The sequence below is a fragment of the Leucoraja erinacea genome, unplaced genomic scaffold, assembly GCF_028641065.1.
Source record: "Leucoraja erinacea ecotype New England unplaced genomic scaffold, Leri_hhj_1 Leri_237S, whole genome shotgun sequence".
Classification (NCBI taxonomy): Eukaryota; Metazoa; Chordata; class Chondrichthyes; order Rajiformes; family Rajidae; genus Leucoraja; species Leucoraja erinaceus.
The window spans coordinates 113,361-128,989 of NW_026576138.1; the positions used below are offsets into that span (position 1 = coordinate 113,361).

At 46.8% G+C, this 15,629-nt stretch overlaps 1 protein-coding gene across 1 annotated transcript; it reads left to right on the plus strand.

The window, feature by feature from the left end:
• Window positions 1-675: 675 nt before the first annotated feature.
• LOC129716444 (E3 ubiquitin-protein ligase TRIM39-like) lies at window positions 676-13,136 on the plus strand. The gene is made up of 6 exons (XM_055666314.1): window positions 676-1,142; window positions 1,227-1,322; window positions 7,395-7,628; window positions 8,184-8,206; window positions 8,304-8,422; window positions 11,257-13,136. The coding sequence occupies exons 1-6, from the start codon at window positions 732-734 to the stop codon at window positions 11,784-11,786; spliced, it is 1,413 nt and encodes a 470-aa protein (XP_055522289.1). The 5' UTR covers window positions 676-731; the 3' UTR covers window positions 11,787-13,136.
• Window positions 13,137-15,629: the final 2,493 nt, after the last annotated feature.

Below are 15,629 nucleotides of genomic sequence, written 5' to 3' on the forward strand. Positions count from 1 at the left end.
GCACCCCAGCCTCCAGTTGATGCCTCGAGTCCACCAGTTCCTATTGGATTGTGGCCCTTAAGCCGGCTTTATTCATGATCTTACACATCTCTATAAGATCACCCCTCATCCTACTGCGTTCCAGGGTATAAGGTCCCAGTCTGCCCAACTTCTACCTCTAGTGAGGCCCTCAGGCCCAGGCAACGTCCTCATAAATATTGTCCTCACCCTTACCAATGTGTCCACATTCTTCATACAGCAGAGTGAACAAAACGAAACAAATTACTTCCAAGCTGACCATCCTCAATATGAAATGATGCCAGGTTTCTCCAAATATAGATGCACCTGAAGACTGGAGCGTGAGAGAAGAGTGTACTGATGTGGATTAAAATATGTTTACTTCCATCCTGATCCCGGGCTGTGAACGGAGATGCGGGCGGCGGGTTCCACTGCCCAACAGATGCAACAGATGCCGCCTCAGTTACACCTCGTTAGCGCTGGTCCCAGTCCCTTTCGGTCCTGCTTTAGACAATCCCAAGGCAATCTCTCCGCTTTCGTCTATATTCAGGCCGGTTTAATGTCTAACTGACCCCTCCCTCGTGTGATATTAGTTGGGAGTGGCCAGGACACTGAACACTGAACACCAAACATCTTATAGCGGATCTTTGCTGAACACTTCCAGCCAAATAACATTCATCCCCCGAGACGGCTGCGTGCGCAGTGGGAAATACTTTGAACCAGGAAGTGCCGGAATGGCTGCGAAAGACCCGGTCGAGAGTTGGACCGAGGAGGTAGTTTGTTCCATCTGCCAGAATATCTTCACCGATCCGGTTATACTGGAGTGTGGGCACAACTTCTGCCGCTCCTGTATCACACAGAGTTGGGACAGGGAGGGGAGAAACCACTGCCCGGAATGTAGAGAGGAGTTTACAGGCCGCTCCCTCACGGTGAATCGGGCCTTGGTTAGACTGTGTGAGAAAGCTCGAGCACTGAGCCCGAATCTCACAGCGAAGAAAAGTAAACTTCAGTGCGAGAAACATCAGAAAGAACTGCAACTGTTTTGTAAAACCGACAAGAAAATGATCTGTTTGATTTGCGCGTCTGCGCACGAACACATGTCTCACAGCTTCGAGCCGATAGATGAAGCTGTTGAAATCTACAAGGTAAAAACAAATCAATTTTGATCACATAATTGTCTAATCTTTTCTTTATTGTCTCACATTTTTATTCTCTGAATCCAAACCCAGGATCAGGCGAAATCTTCTTTCAAATCTCTCACAGAAAAAACATCAGAGATCCAGAAAATGGAGCAGAAACAGAAAGAGAGCATTTCTGGAGTTCAGGTGAGGCTTTGTACTATCGATGTAATTATTCTGAGTAGATTTGATCCATGTGATGCGTGTAATAAATGGGCAACTCTATACAGCTCAGTAGTCGAGGACCCGCGGTCAAGGACTTTACTCCCTGGAACTCAGTAATCTGAAGATTGGTCTATTACAGGTGTATAATATCATGAAACAAAATGATAGCGTGAATGCTCAGTCTTTTACCCTTAGTAGGGGGATCGAGAATGTGAGGGCATTGGTTTAAGGTGAGATGGAAAAGATGTAATACAAACACGAAGGGCAACTTTTGTAGTGGGTATATGGAACGAGCTGCCGGAAGAGGTAGTTGAGTCAGGTACCATAACAACATCTAAAATATATTTGAACAAGTTCATGGAGAGAAATGTTTTAGAACTATCTGGGCCAAATGCAGACAGGTGGAAATAGCGCAGTTGGGGCATCTTGGTCAGTATCTAACAGCTATTGAGGGAGTGCAGCATTGACTCTTGCTATTGAGGGCGTGCAGCGGAGGTTCACAAGGTTAATTCCCATGATGGCGGGACTATATGCTGAGAGAATGGAGCGGCTGGGCTTGTATACTCTGGGATTTAGGATGAGAGGGAATCTTATTGAAACATATAAGACTATTAAGGGTTTGGACACTCTAGAGGCAGGAAAGATGTTCCTGATGTCGGGGGAGTCCAGAACCGGGGGCCACAATTTAATCATAAGAGGTAAGCCATTTAGAACGGAGAAAAGGAAACACTTTCTCACACAGAGAGTTGTGAGTCTGTGGAATTCTCTGCCTCAGAGGGGTGGAGGCGGGTTTTCTGTATACTTTCAAGAGAGAGCTAGATAGGGCTCTTAAAGATAACAGAGTCAGGGGATATGGGGAGAAGGCAGGAACGGGGTACTGATTGTGGATGATCAGCCATGATCACGATCCGGTTATACTGGAGTGTGGGCACAACTTCTGCCGCTCCTGTATCACACAGAGTTGGGACAGGGAGGGGAGAAACCACTGCCCGGAATGTAGAGAGGAGTTTACAGGCCGCTTCCTCACGGTGAATCGGGCCTTGGTTAGACTGTCTGAGAAAGCTCGAGCACTGAGCCCGAATCTCACAGCGAAGAAAAGTAAACTTCAGTGCGAGAAACATCAGAAAGAACTGCAACTGTTTTGTAAAACCGACAAGAAAATGCAGGGGGCATGCCCCCCATGTTTTCAGAGGTGGGGACAACCCCCCGTGTTTTGTGAAACATTAATTTTGCAATCAGTTTCCATCCGAAGTCAGTCGCGGCCGCATGCATGGTCAGCTGGCTCAGACTCTAAAAAGAATTAGACTGAAAAGAAAAGACTCTGAAAATGTCATAATTTGTCAATGATAAATGCTCATCTATTCCATATTCTTTACAAGTATTGTGTCAGGTTTCATGAGTAGTGTACTGCAGAACTATTCGAGTCGTTTGTCACTTAATTCCTCTGACTGAGATGAAAACGATGTGTTAACTGTCACTTTAACTGTTACACCGATAAGCATTCCTTAATCCTTAGTAAATACTAGACTAAGTGAGACCCGTTGGGTCCCAGCATTATACGGGAGGGCTGGTCACCCAACGCAATAGTCCACCTCTCCACCAATTCCAATAATGCTGGCCAGTGTGGGGGGGTCTTTCTGTTGCGCCAGTATGGGTGTTGTGGGCCGAAGGGGCTGATTTCCAGAGGGCTAGTATGAACATTGTGGGCCGAATGGATTATTGGGCTGGAAGCTCAGTCACTGACACCAGGCAGCTCAGCCACTGAGGCCTGGCAGTACACTCACTCAGACCTGGCACTCAGCTGTGAAACTGCCAGAAATTCTGCCCAAAACAGGTGACATATTCTGTGAGAGAGAAGGGAGAGAGAGTGGACTGAATGGATTATCGGGGTGGCAGTTCAGTCACTTATGGCTGGTGAGCTGGCAGTTCACTTACTCATGGCTGGTGGGCTGGCAGTGAAGCCACTCTCGGGCTGGGGGGCTGGCAGTTCACTCACTCAGGGCTGGTGGGCTGGCAGTGAAGCCACTCTCAGCTGGGGGGCTGGCAGTTCAATCACTACTCATGGCTGGTGGGCTGGCAGTGAAGCCACTCTCGCCTGGTGGGCTGGTAGTTCAGTCACTTACAGCTGGTGGGCTGGCAGTTCACTTACTCACGGCTGGTGGGCTGGCAGTTCAGTCACTTACAGCTGGTGGGCTGGCAGTTCACCTACTCACGGCTCGTTGGCTGGCAGTGCAGCCTCTTCGACTGGTACGCTGGCAGTGCACTCAGTCACCCATCCTCCCTTCACCCCCCACTCTGCTCCTTGCCATTCCCCTCCCCCCCACGCATTGAGTCCATCTCCCCACAACCTCCCCCCCCCATGCACTCTTAGTGGCTCTCCCACGGAGTAGCCTATTCCTGCCCTTTCGGTTCCCATTTGTGATGAAGAACATGCCGCATGAAAATTGGAAAAAGGATTTATTAAAGTTTAAAATGTGAATGACTTAAATTATAAGAACAATTTAACTGTTATAGATGAGAATTATTAAGTTATTTCTTGTTCTGTCTCTTGTTGCTGCTCACTGCATCTTTATGTCTCTTTGCTGTTGATAAAAAAAGAGACAATTTAAATATAGAGAGATTGTGCGGTCAAATTGTAACCAAGAATATCTGAGAATTTATCTCAGAAGTCATCATTCAACGAAGCACGCTTTTAATGACAAAATTCTTGGTCGATGTTCCATCCTTCAGGAAAACATTGCCATTTCCCTTCATCTTTCCTCGGCTGGTTTTCCATGCTGAAATATCGGTTTGTCGAGGTAGATCAACACCTTTTGCATTGTTTGTCCTTGTGCTTTATGGATCGACATAGCAAAACTTGATGTTAAATTGAGTGCATACACTGCTCTCTGCTCAGCATTCAGCAAAGGCCCATTCTCCACAACAAATTGCTGTTGTTCAGTTCTATCATATTGCAATTCTTGCAGCAATTCTGGATTGTCATCATCAAGGTGCATTCTTCCATTTCTTGGTTGTGGCAAATTAGAGAATTCCATTGTTTTGTTGTAATTCGCAAACCTCTGGACTCACTGAAGGAATTTGTGCAAAACATTTTTTGGAGGCGGGGCGGTTGGGGTGGGGTGGGGGCTGGCAAACGTCCTGCAGCAGAGGGAGGGGGACGGCTTCAGGCAGGGGCTCTCGTGGGCTGATGAGGGAGGGGGGGTGTCCTGTAGCAGGGGATGGGGGCGGCTTCAGTAGGGGGCAGGAGGGGGAGCGTCCTATAGCCAGGCGGAGGGCAGCGTCTTGAGGTGGGGATGTCAGTTGGGGGGCGGGGGGGGGGGGGGGGCGGTGAGCGACTTACTCATGGCCTCTGGACTCGCTCACTGCCTTGGGATTAACTGATGGCCCTTGGACGGACTGACTGACTCACGGCTTGTGGACTGACTGACAGTTCTGGAGTCATGTCCGACTTTTGCAAACTGAAAACTGTAACATCCACATTGAGGAACAGCTTCTTTCTGACAGCCATCAGGCTATTAAACATAACAAATAAGCTCTGAACTACGAAGATTACATTATTTGTACTATTTGTTATTTGTTGATCCCACACACACTCCACCTCACACAGACACTCACACACAGACACACACACACACAGACACACACAAACACAGCCTCACACACACACAGACACGCAGAATCATATACACACACAGCCCCATATACACACACAGACTCATATATACACAGACTCATACATATACACACTCATACATACACATACACACACACACTCATTCATACACACACACACACACACACACATTCATAGAAACATAGAAAATAGGTGCAGGAGTCGGCCATTCGGCCCTTCGAGCCTGCACCGCCATTCGATATGATCATGGCTGATCATCCAACTCAGTATCCCATCCCTGCCTTCTCTCCATACCCCCTGATCCCTTTAGCCACAAGGGCCACATCTAACTCCCTATTAAATATAGCCAATGAACTGGCCTCAACTACCTTCTGTGGCAGAGAATTCCACAGATTCACCACTCTTTGAGTAAAAAATGATTTTCTCATCTCGGTCCTAAAATACTTCCCTCTTATCCTTAAACTGTGACCCCTAGTTCAGGACTTCCCCAACATCGGGAATAATCTTCCTGCGTCTAGCCTGTCCAACCCCTTAAGAATTTTGTAAGTTTCTATAAGATCCCCCCTCAATCTTCTGAATTCTAGCGTGTACAAGCCAAGTCTATCCAGTCGTTCTTCATATTAAAGTCCTGCCATCCCAGGAATCAGTCTGGTGAACCTTCTCTGTACTCCCTCTACGGCAAGAATGTCTTTCCTCAGATTAGGAGACCAAAACTGGACGCAATAGACACACACAGACTCATGTACACACACACACACAGACTCATTCACACTCATACACACACACACAGCACACTCATTCACACACACACACACACATACATACACACACACACTCATTTACACACACACTCATTCACACACACACACACACACCCACAAACATTTACACACACACACAAACACACACACACAGACACACACACTCACACTGACTCACACACACACACATGCACACACACACACACACACACACACACACAGTGAAGCCACACACACACACACCCAATACAAGTAACTTCAGAACTTGTTGAATATACAGTGTGTAAAACAAATCTTTAAAGCCTGCTGTACAGACTGCTGCTGAAGCAAAATCATGCTTTAAATAACATCCAACAAACACACTCACCATAGACAGAGCAGTCAGCTCCTGAATTATTAAACGGCACCTGCACTCGTTTAATACATCTGAGAATTCAAAGTTTTAGGTCGCCTAATAGCTTGGTTTCCATAGTACAGCTTGAAAGTGTCCTGTCCTTATATTATGTTGTCAAGCATGTCGTCCAGTGTATTTTAAATCTGTGGTACAGATTTGCACTAGTTAACTCATTCTAACAGCCCCATAGTAGAAGTATCCACATTGCGGGGCTGGAAACTGGAAGAATCCTGAGCTAATTACCGTCCGCATTGCCCACGGCTGAAGCCTCGCGTGTGCTGTGTGTGTGTGTGTCTGTGTGTGTGTGTCTGTGTGTGTGTGTGTCTGTGTGTGTGTGTCTGTGTCTGTGTGTGTGTGCGTGTGTGTGTATGTGCATTTGTGTGTGTGTGTACGCAGCGGCCGCCAAGAAAATGCATCCTCCCATGTTTTGATAGCGGTTTACGCCCCTGGATGCAGGGACTTGAATTGGGGAAATGGAAATGATGTGCTTGTACATTACTTTCACCAAATATTTCTGAATTATTAAGACAAACTCTTAAACTACCACGGTAATTACAGCTATGGATTAAATACAGGTAAACGGGATTAGTGTAGATACGTATAGGACATGTTGGGCCGAAGGACCTATTTCTGCGCTACATGGCTCGACATTGACCAGCCAGATGTCACCATCCATGTCATGAGGAAACACAACAGAATGATACAATATATTAATTCTCATCTTTCTTTTATTTATTTTTAAATCCCTAAGTGGTCTTGCCCCGTCCTACCTATCTGAGCTTCTTCACCCTTATTCGCCCTCCCGCTCTCTCAGGTCAGATGATCAGCTGCTCCTGATTGAGCCAAAGACTAAGCGAAAGCTCAGAGGGGACCGTGCCTTTGCTGTGTCGGCTCCGAGATTGTGGAATGAATTGCCTCTGCACGTTAAACAGGCCCCTTCTCTAGCTGTTTTTAAGTCACTCCTGAAGACATATCTATTCTCCATGGCCTTTGTAGACCAGTGAGGTGTTGAATTGTTTATTAACTTTATTTGCTTGGTTTTGCTGCGTTGTTCGTACTCGTGTTTTATGTTTTTTAATTTCTTGTTTGGATTTTTGTATGTAATTTATGCACCTCGTGTTAGTTGTATGTTCTGTTGTTCTGCCTGTTTTATGATGTCTTGCTTGTTTTCTTTTTTCTGTACAGCACTTTGGTCAGCTTTGGTTGTTCTTAAGGTGCTTAACAAATAAAGTTGTTATTATTATTATTATTATTTCATCTGACAGAAACAGTCACACAACCTTCAGTCACAGGTCACATCCCAGTTTGGTGAACTGCACCAGATTCTCACTGAGAAAGGCCAGCGCTTACTCAGAGATATCCGGGAAGAGGAGAAGAAGATTGTAAAAACAATGGAGAAAAATCTTCAGGAGATTCAAGAATATTTAAAATCCCTTCAGGAGGATCTCTCAAAGCTACAGGAACACACAGACCACAAGGATGGCATGATATTTCTGAAGGTGAGGGGTTACACTACAGTTTGGTGAAGTGAAAATGCACAGTCATAAAATGGTGGGTTTCTGAAATAAATGTAGCATTTACCAGTAATTCAGAACTGGGTGAATGTTCCGTCTGTTCCATCTACTCACTACATCCGATAATAATTCCTCAAATTCCAGGAATCCACGTGTATTTATTCCATATTTATCTGCAATATTGCCTTCAGTCTGACCTGTGAGTTCCACATTCTGTTTACTGCATTTCTTATGGAATTCATTAAAGGCCACCGTACATTTCAGCTTAGATTTTTGGTCTCCCCAAAAGTAGTGATAATATTTCTAACCCCCACCCATTTAAATCCGCCATTGGTCTTAAAATGCTCAATCGAATTATCTCTGACATCTTCTTCAGATATAATCCCACAACCTGCCCGCTGTTACAAGTAAGTTAAATACTCTCAATTATTTTCATCGACATTCCTATGATTTTTATGGAGCAATTTGGTGAAAAAGCAGCTGTCAGGATCAAGATGATCCATCTCGATCAATTAAGATTTGTGTTTTTGTTTATTTCAGGAGGAAGTTGGTCGCAAGAGGAGGTACGACATGTTTTTGACTGCAACAATGTATGTTTTAATAGAACGGCTGATCAATTTGCGAATGCTCAGTGAATAAATAGCTGTTAAATATTTGCAGGGTTAGTGATGAAGCCAAACTAATGTCGGTGGAAGATGGTGCGTTTCCGATTGAAAAGTTTGATCGCACCTTTTTCTACAACATGGCATTGAGAGAAACATCTGATATCATCAAACGAGGTAAAACTAATACCTTTTCCATTGTTCTTTTTAAAGATCTTTATGTATCTCAGGAATTCTCTGCCACAGAATGTAGTTAAGGCCAGTTCATTGGCTATATTTAAGAGGGAGTTAGATGTGGCCCTTGTGGCTAAAGGGATCAGGGGGTATGGAGAGAAGGCAGGTTCAGGATACTGAGTTGGATGATCAGCCATGATCATATTGAGTGGCGATGCAGGCTCGAAGGGCCAAATGGCCTACTCCTGCACCTATTTTCTATGTTTCTATGTAATACTTAGACGTGAAGATCGATACTATTAATGGACTTTGGGGGAAACATCGCAGACTCAAAGTGAAGTTAGTTTGCGCTTGAATAAATCCTTTTTCCTGGGAGAATGGGAGTTGGTGTGGCTGCATTTTTCCAAAATTTAAGTATGAGTTTTTTTGCCGTTATTAAGCCACAGTTAAGAAGAGATTTTTGAGACGTCGTAAGTACAATAATGTAGTACATAAGTATCTAATACATAATGAGATAATACAGTTCATATACAACTTTTTTCAAATTTAGCAGAATAGAACAGAAAATGAGAGTAGTCAAGATTATTCAGTCTAGTTTTCGAGTAAAATCATGCTTGACTAATCTTCTGGAATTTTTTGAGGATGTGACAATTAAAATGGATGAAGGGGTGCCAGTGGGTGTGATGTATCTAGACTTTCAGAAAGCCTTTGATAAGGTCCCGCACGGGAGACTGGAGACTAAAATGAGAGCACATGGTATTGGGGGTAGGGTGTTGACATGGATAGAAAATTGGTTGGCAGACTGGAAGCAAAGTGTAGGAGTGAACGGGTCCTTTTCAGATTGGCAGGCAGTGGCGAGTGGAGTGCCGCAAGGCTCGGTGTTGGGGCCGCAACTGTTTACCATATATATTAATGATTTGGAAGAGGGAATTAGGAGCAACACCAGCAAGTTTGCAGATGACACAAAGCTGGGTGGCAGTGTGAACTGTGAAGAGGAAGTTAGGAGGTTGCAGGGTGACCTAGACAGGTTGAGTGAGTGGGCAGATGCGTGGCAGATGCAGTATAATATAGATAAATGTGATGTTATCCACTTTGGCGGCAAAAACAAGGGGGAAGATTATTATCTCATTGGGGTTAGGATAGGTATGGGGGAGGTACAGCGAGACCTCGGTGTCCTTGTACACAGGTCACTGAAAGTTGGCGTGCAGGTACAGCAGGCAGTGAAGAAAGCTGTGTTGGGCTTCATAACAAGAGGATTTCAGTATAGGAGTAAAGAGGTTCTTCTGCAGTGGTATAGGGCTATGGTGAGACCACATCTCGAGCATTACGAACAGTTTTGGTCTCCTTATTTGAGAAAGTACATCCTTGTGATTGAGGCAGTGCAGCGTAGGTTCACGAGATTGATCCCTGGGATGGCGGGACTGTCATATGAGGGAAGATTGAAAAGACTAGGCTTATATTCACTGGAGTTTAGAAGGATGAGGGGGTTCTTATAGAAACATATAAAATTATAAAAGGACTGGACAAGCTACATGCAGGAAAAATGTTCTCAATGTTGGGCGAGTCCAGAACCAGGGGCCACAGTCTTAGAATTAAAGGGGAGGTCATTTAAGACTGAGGTGAGAAAAAACTTTTTCACCCAGAGAGTTGTGAATTTATGGAATTCCCTGCCACAGAGGGCACTGGAGGCCAAATCACTGGATGGATTTAAGAGATAGTTAGATAGGGCTCTAGGGGCTAGTGGAGTCAAGGGATATGGGGAGAAGGCAGGCACAGGTTATTGATTGGGGACGATAAGCCATGATCACAATGAATGGCGGTGCTGGCTCGAAGGGCCAAATCGTCTCCTCCTGCACCTATTTTCTATGTTTCTATGACAGACTTTCTCGCTATGTACATTACCTGTTCTCTGCAAACTTAGTAGTCACACCTGCTACATTCACATCCAAGGTATGAAACCATAAAATCGACAGCAAATGTTGCAACACAGATCTCTGCTACACACCACCAGTCACAGACCTCCAAGCAGAAAAATCATCCTTCTACCACTACCTTCTACCTCCAAACACAAAGACAATTTTGTATCCATTTCACCAGCTCGCTTGGATCCCATCTGCCTTCGCTATCTGGACCAGCCTTACATTCAGAACATTATTAATTCCCTCAGTGAAGATCATATATTGGTTTACAGTGAGATCCGCGTGTTCTTGGTTGTACAGACGCATCAAATCCAAGCGTAAATCTCCACTCTTCCAGCGACCCTACAACCACAAGTCTCCACACATCCTATACAACTACCGATTAGTCAACTTCTGCTCAACATGGTCCGATTCACCCTCCCTGTCTCACCCTCCACGCAGGAAAGCAAGTAAACAGTGGCAGATTACCTCGCCCGTCTAGTCCACTCCTGTTCAGTATGACCACGGCAACTCCACCCCACATCTCTACATTCTCTTTAACGACCTCTAATTACCACTCACATTCCAATCTGTCCCTCCCTCGCCATCTACTGGCAAGGTATTTGAATGCCTGCCTTATTTCTCCATCCCCACCCACAATGTCTCGTTCATCCTCACTTTCCGCATTCGTTTTCCCCATCCGCACGGACCACCCTCTCCTGTTGCCGATAACCCGCGGAATTTCCCCTCTTCTGCCCGGTTAAAAACTCCGGGTGTCCATCCGATGTTGTTGTGGGTGAAACCCCGGACAAGGTGTCAGTTGTCCGCCCGCCTGTGCCTGAGGCCGAGCGGCTTCTCCCCCAGTCCCGGGGCCGCGCTGCCCGAGTCTCCCCCCGACCGACCCCCGGGGACTCTCTGATTCTCTGCTTCTCCCCCCAGTCTCCGTCACCCTGGATGTGGAAACAGCGCATCCGCTGCTCGAGGTGTCTGAGGATCGGAAGAGGGTGAGACTGACTGGGACACAGAGGAGTCTCCCTGACACCGGGAAGAGGTTTACAATCTGGCCGTGTGTGCTGGGATCGGAGGGATTCACATCAGGGAGACATTACTGGGAGGTGGAGGTGGCAGGAAGTCGGGGCTGGAGTCTGGGAGTCGCCGCAGATTCTGTGGAGAAAGGACGGGTCACACCGGCCCCGGAGACTGGAGTCTGGAGGATCAGGCGGTGGTTTGACGAGTTTAATGCAGTCACCTCCCCTCCACTCCATCTCTTCGCCCGTCCCATCCCCGAGAGGGTGGGAGTTTATCTCAGTTACGAGTCCGGGACAGTTTCATTTTACGACGCGGACACCAAGTACCATCTCCACACCTTCACTGGGAATAAATTCACGGATAAACTTTATCCTTTCTTCGGGCCTTGGGATGAAGACCAGTGGCTGAGAATCTGCTCCGGTTCCGCTCCGGGTGTGTAAAAGAGTTGGGTCCTGGGACCGGCGTCAGGAGCAAGGCTCAGCCAGGGGCTTTGGGGCAGACTATGTAGGCATGAGAGGGGAGCTGGCCAAAGTAGACCGGAAAGACATCCTAGCAGGAATGACAGTGGAACAGCAATGGCAGGAATTTCTGGGCATAATGCGGAAGATGCAGGATCATTTCATTCCAAAAAGGAAGAAAGATTCTAAGGGGTGTAGGAGGCAACCGTGGCTGACAAGAGAAGTTAGGGATAGAATAAAACTAAAATAAAAGATGTATAACACAGCAAAGAGTAGCCGGAAGCGAGAGGATTGGGAAACTTTCATAAGCCAACAGAAGGAAACAAAATGGGCAATAGGGGCTGAAAAGATGAAGTACGAAGGGAAGCTGGCCAGGAATATAAAGAAGGACAGTTAAAGCTTCTTTAGAGATGTTAAGGGAAAAAGAGTAGCAAAGTCAAAGGAATGAGTAGCAAAGTCAAATGAGTTGAATAGGTACTTCGGATCTGTCTTCACTAAGGAAGACACAAACAATCTCCCAGGTGTACTGGAGGACAGAGGATCTAATGGGGTAGAGAAACTGAAAGAAAATTTCATTAGGCCAGAAATAGTATTGAGTAGGCTAATGGGACTGAAGGATGATAAATCCCCTGGACCTGATGGTCTGCATCCCAGGGTCCTCAGGGAGGTGGCTCTAGAAATAGTGGATACATTGGTGGTCATTTTCCAATGTTCAATAGATTCAGGATCAGTTCCTGTAGATTGGAGGATAGCTAATGTTATCCCACTTTTCAAGAAAGGAGCGAGAGAGAAAATGTGGAATTACAGACCAGCTAGCCTGACTTCGGTGGTGGAAAAGATGCTGGAGTCAATTATTAAAGAGGTAATAATGGGGCATTTGGATAGCAGTAAAACGATTAGTCCAAGTCAACATGGATTTATGAAAGGGAAATCATGCTATTTTAAAAATTAGAAGTACAATAATGTAGTACATAAGTATCTAATACATAATGAGGTAATACAGTCCATGTACAACTTTTTTTCAAATTTAGCAGCATAGAACAGAAAATGAGAGTAGTCAAGATAGAGGAGAAAATATCTAAAGCTGTAGTGTTAGTTCGTGAGATAGTAAAGAAAACCCAAAGAAGAGGTAGAAGGAGATACAGTAGAAAAAAGCGAAGAAAAAAAAGACAGAGGGACAGAAAGGAAATATAAAATAAAGAGATTGAAAGAGATATACCTATTTAATATCTTTATCCACCCCTCACCCGGTTCTGAAACGTTTAATTTCTAAGGTTGTGTTCCACCGTCTGCTTGTAAAAAGTCGATAAAAGAAGACAAAATCATTAAGAATTGGTCTGTTTTGCCTATCAGGAGGGGTCTCATTTCTTCAAGATGTAACATTTCAGACATATTTGTTATCCACATTTTGAGAGTTGGTGGGGCTGCATATTTCCAAAATTTAAGTATGAGTTTTTTTGCCGTTATTAAGCCAAAGTTAAGAAGAGATTTTTGAGGCGTCTTTAGTTTACATCCGTCTTCCATTGATCCAAAGATAATCAGCTCTATATCGTGGTTCAGTTTTGTGTTAAATAGGTTTGTAAAAGTTCCAATAATTTCATTCCAGAATTTATGCAGTTTTGTACAGGAGACAAAAGAGTGTGTTATAGTGGCGTTTTGAGACGCACATTGGTCACAGATGGGAGCGACATTTGGAAACATTTTATTCAGTCTAGTTTTCGAGTAAAATCATGCTTGACTAAACTTCTGGAATTTTTTGAGGATGTGACTATTAAAATGGATGAAGGGGTGCCAGTGGATGTAGTGTATCTAGACTTTCAGAAAGCCTTTGATAAGGTCCCGCACGGGAGACTGGTGACTAAAATGAGAGCACATGGTATTGGATGTAGGGTGTTGACATGGATAGAAAATTGGTTGGCAGACCGGATGCAAAGTGTAGGAGTGAACGGGTCCTTTTCAGAATAGCAGGCAGTGGCGAGTGGAGTGCCGCAAGGCTCGGTGTTGGGGCCGCAACTGTTTACCATATATATTAATGATTTGGAAGAGGGAATTAGGAGCAACACGAGCAAGTTTGCGGATGACACAAAGCTGGGTGGCAGTGTGAACTGTGAAGAGGATGTTAGGAGGTTGCAGGGTGACCTGGACAGGTTGAATGAGTGGGCAGATGCGTGGCAGCTGCAGTAGAATATAGGTAAATGTGAGGTTATCCACTTTGGCGGCAAAAACAAGGAGGCAGATTATTATCTCAATGTGGTTAGGTTTGGTATGGGGAAGGTACAGCCTTGTACTGAAAGTTGGCGTGCAGATACAGCAGGCAGTGAAGAAGTCTAATGGAATGTTGGGCTTCATAACAAGAGGATTTCAGTATAGGAGTAAAGAGGTTCTTCTGCAGTTGTATAGGGCTCTGGTGAGACCACATCTAGAGTATTGTGTACAGTTTTGGTCTCCTAATTTGAGGAAGGACATCCTTGTGATTGAGGCAGTGCAGCGTAGGTTCACGAGATTGATCCCTGGGATGGCGGGACTGTCATATGAGGGAAGATTGAAAAGACTATGCTTGTATTCACTGGAGTTTAGAAGGATGAGGGGGTTCTTATAGAAACATATAAAATTATAAAAGGACTGGACAAGCTACATGCAGGAAAAATGTTCTCAATGTTGGGCGAGTCCAGAACCAGGGGCCACACAGTCTAAGAATAAAGGGGAGGTCATTTAAGACTGAGGTGAGAAAAAAACGTTTTCACCCAGAGAGTTGTGAATTTATGGAATTTCCTGCCACAGAGGGCAGTGGAGGCCAAATCACTGGATGGGTTTAAGAGAGTGTTAGATAGAGCTCTAGGGACTAGTGGAGTCAAGGGATATGGGGAGAAGGCAGGCACGGGTTATTGATTGGGGACGATCAGCCATGATCACAATGAATGGCGGTGCTGGCTCGAAGGGCCAAATCGCATCCTGTGATGTTCCACTAAGGTCAGCCATCGTCCTCCGCCCGTTGCACCGTTGAGGTCTTGGTTGGATTGCTCTCTGTCCAAGTCCTCCCCCCTCAAGCTTACCGCCATGTGTGGCCCTACCAGGAGCATCGCTCCAGACGGCGTTGCTCTCAGGATCTCAGGACCACACGAGCTTCTCCACCATGGACAAGGTGACAATCCACGGAGACCTTTCCCCCCCATGATGGTGCCCCAGAGAGGGGGGAGAGGGTCGGCGATTGGGAGGGTACTGTGTGAGGGTACGGTGGCGGGGCGGGGGGGGGGGTGAGAGGGGTCAGACACTCACCAGACGCTCCACCCTGTCTCTGCACCATGGAGATGGGGTCGACCTGCCCCAAGTGGTCGTGCTCCAGTGAGATGAGCTCCAGCTGCAGCTGTATCACAGGCAGGGTCAGTGACACTCATAGACACTCACCCCCCCCCCCCCCCCCCCCCACACCCCCCCCCCCCCCCCCCACCCCCCCCCCCCCCCCCCCCACCCCCCCCCCCCCCCCCACCCCCCCCCACCCCCCCCCCCCCCCCCCCAACACCAACCACCACCCCCCCCCACCCCCCCCCCCCCCCCCCCACCCCCCCCCCCCCACCCCCCCCCCCCACCCCAGACCCCCCCCCCCCCCTCACACCCAGACCCCCCCCCCCCCACACCCCCACCCCCCCCCCCCACCCAGACCCCCACCCCCCCCCACCCCAGACCCCACCCCCCCCCTCACCCACCCAGACCCCCCCCTCCCCCTCACACCCAGACCCCCCCCCACCCCCCCCCCACACCCAGACCCCCACCCCCCCCCCCCCACACCCAGACCCCCCCCCCCCCACACCCAGACCCCCCCCCCCC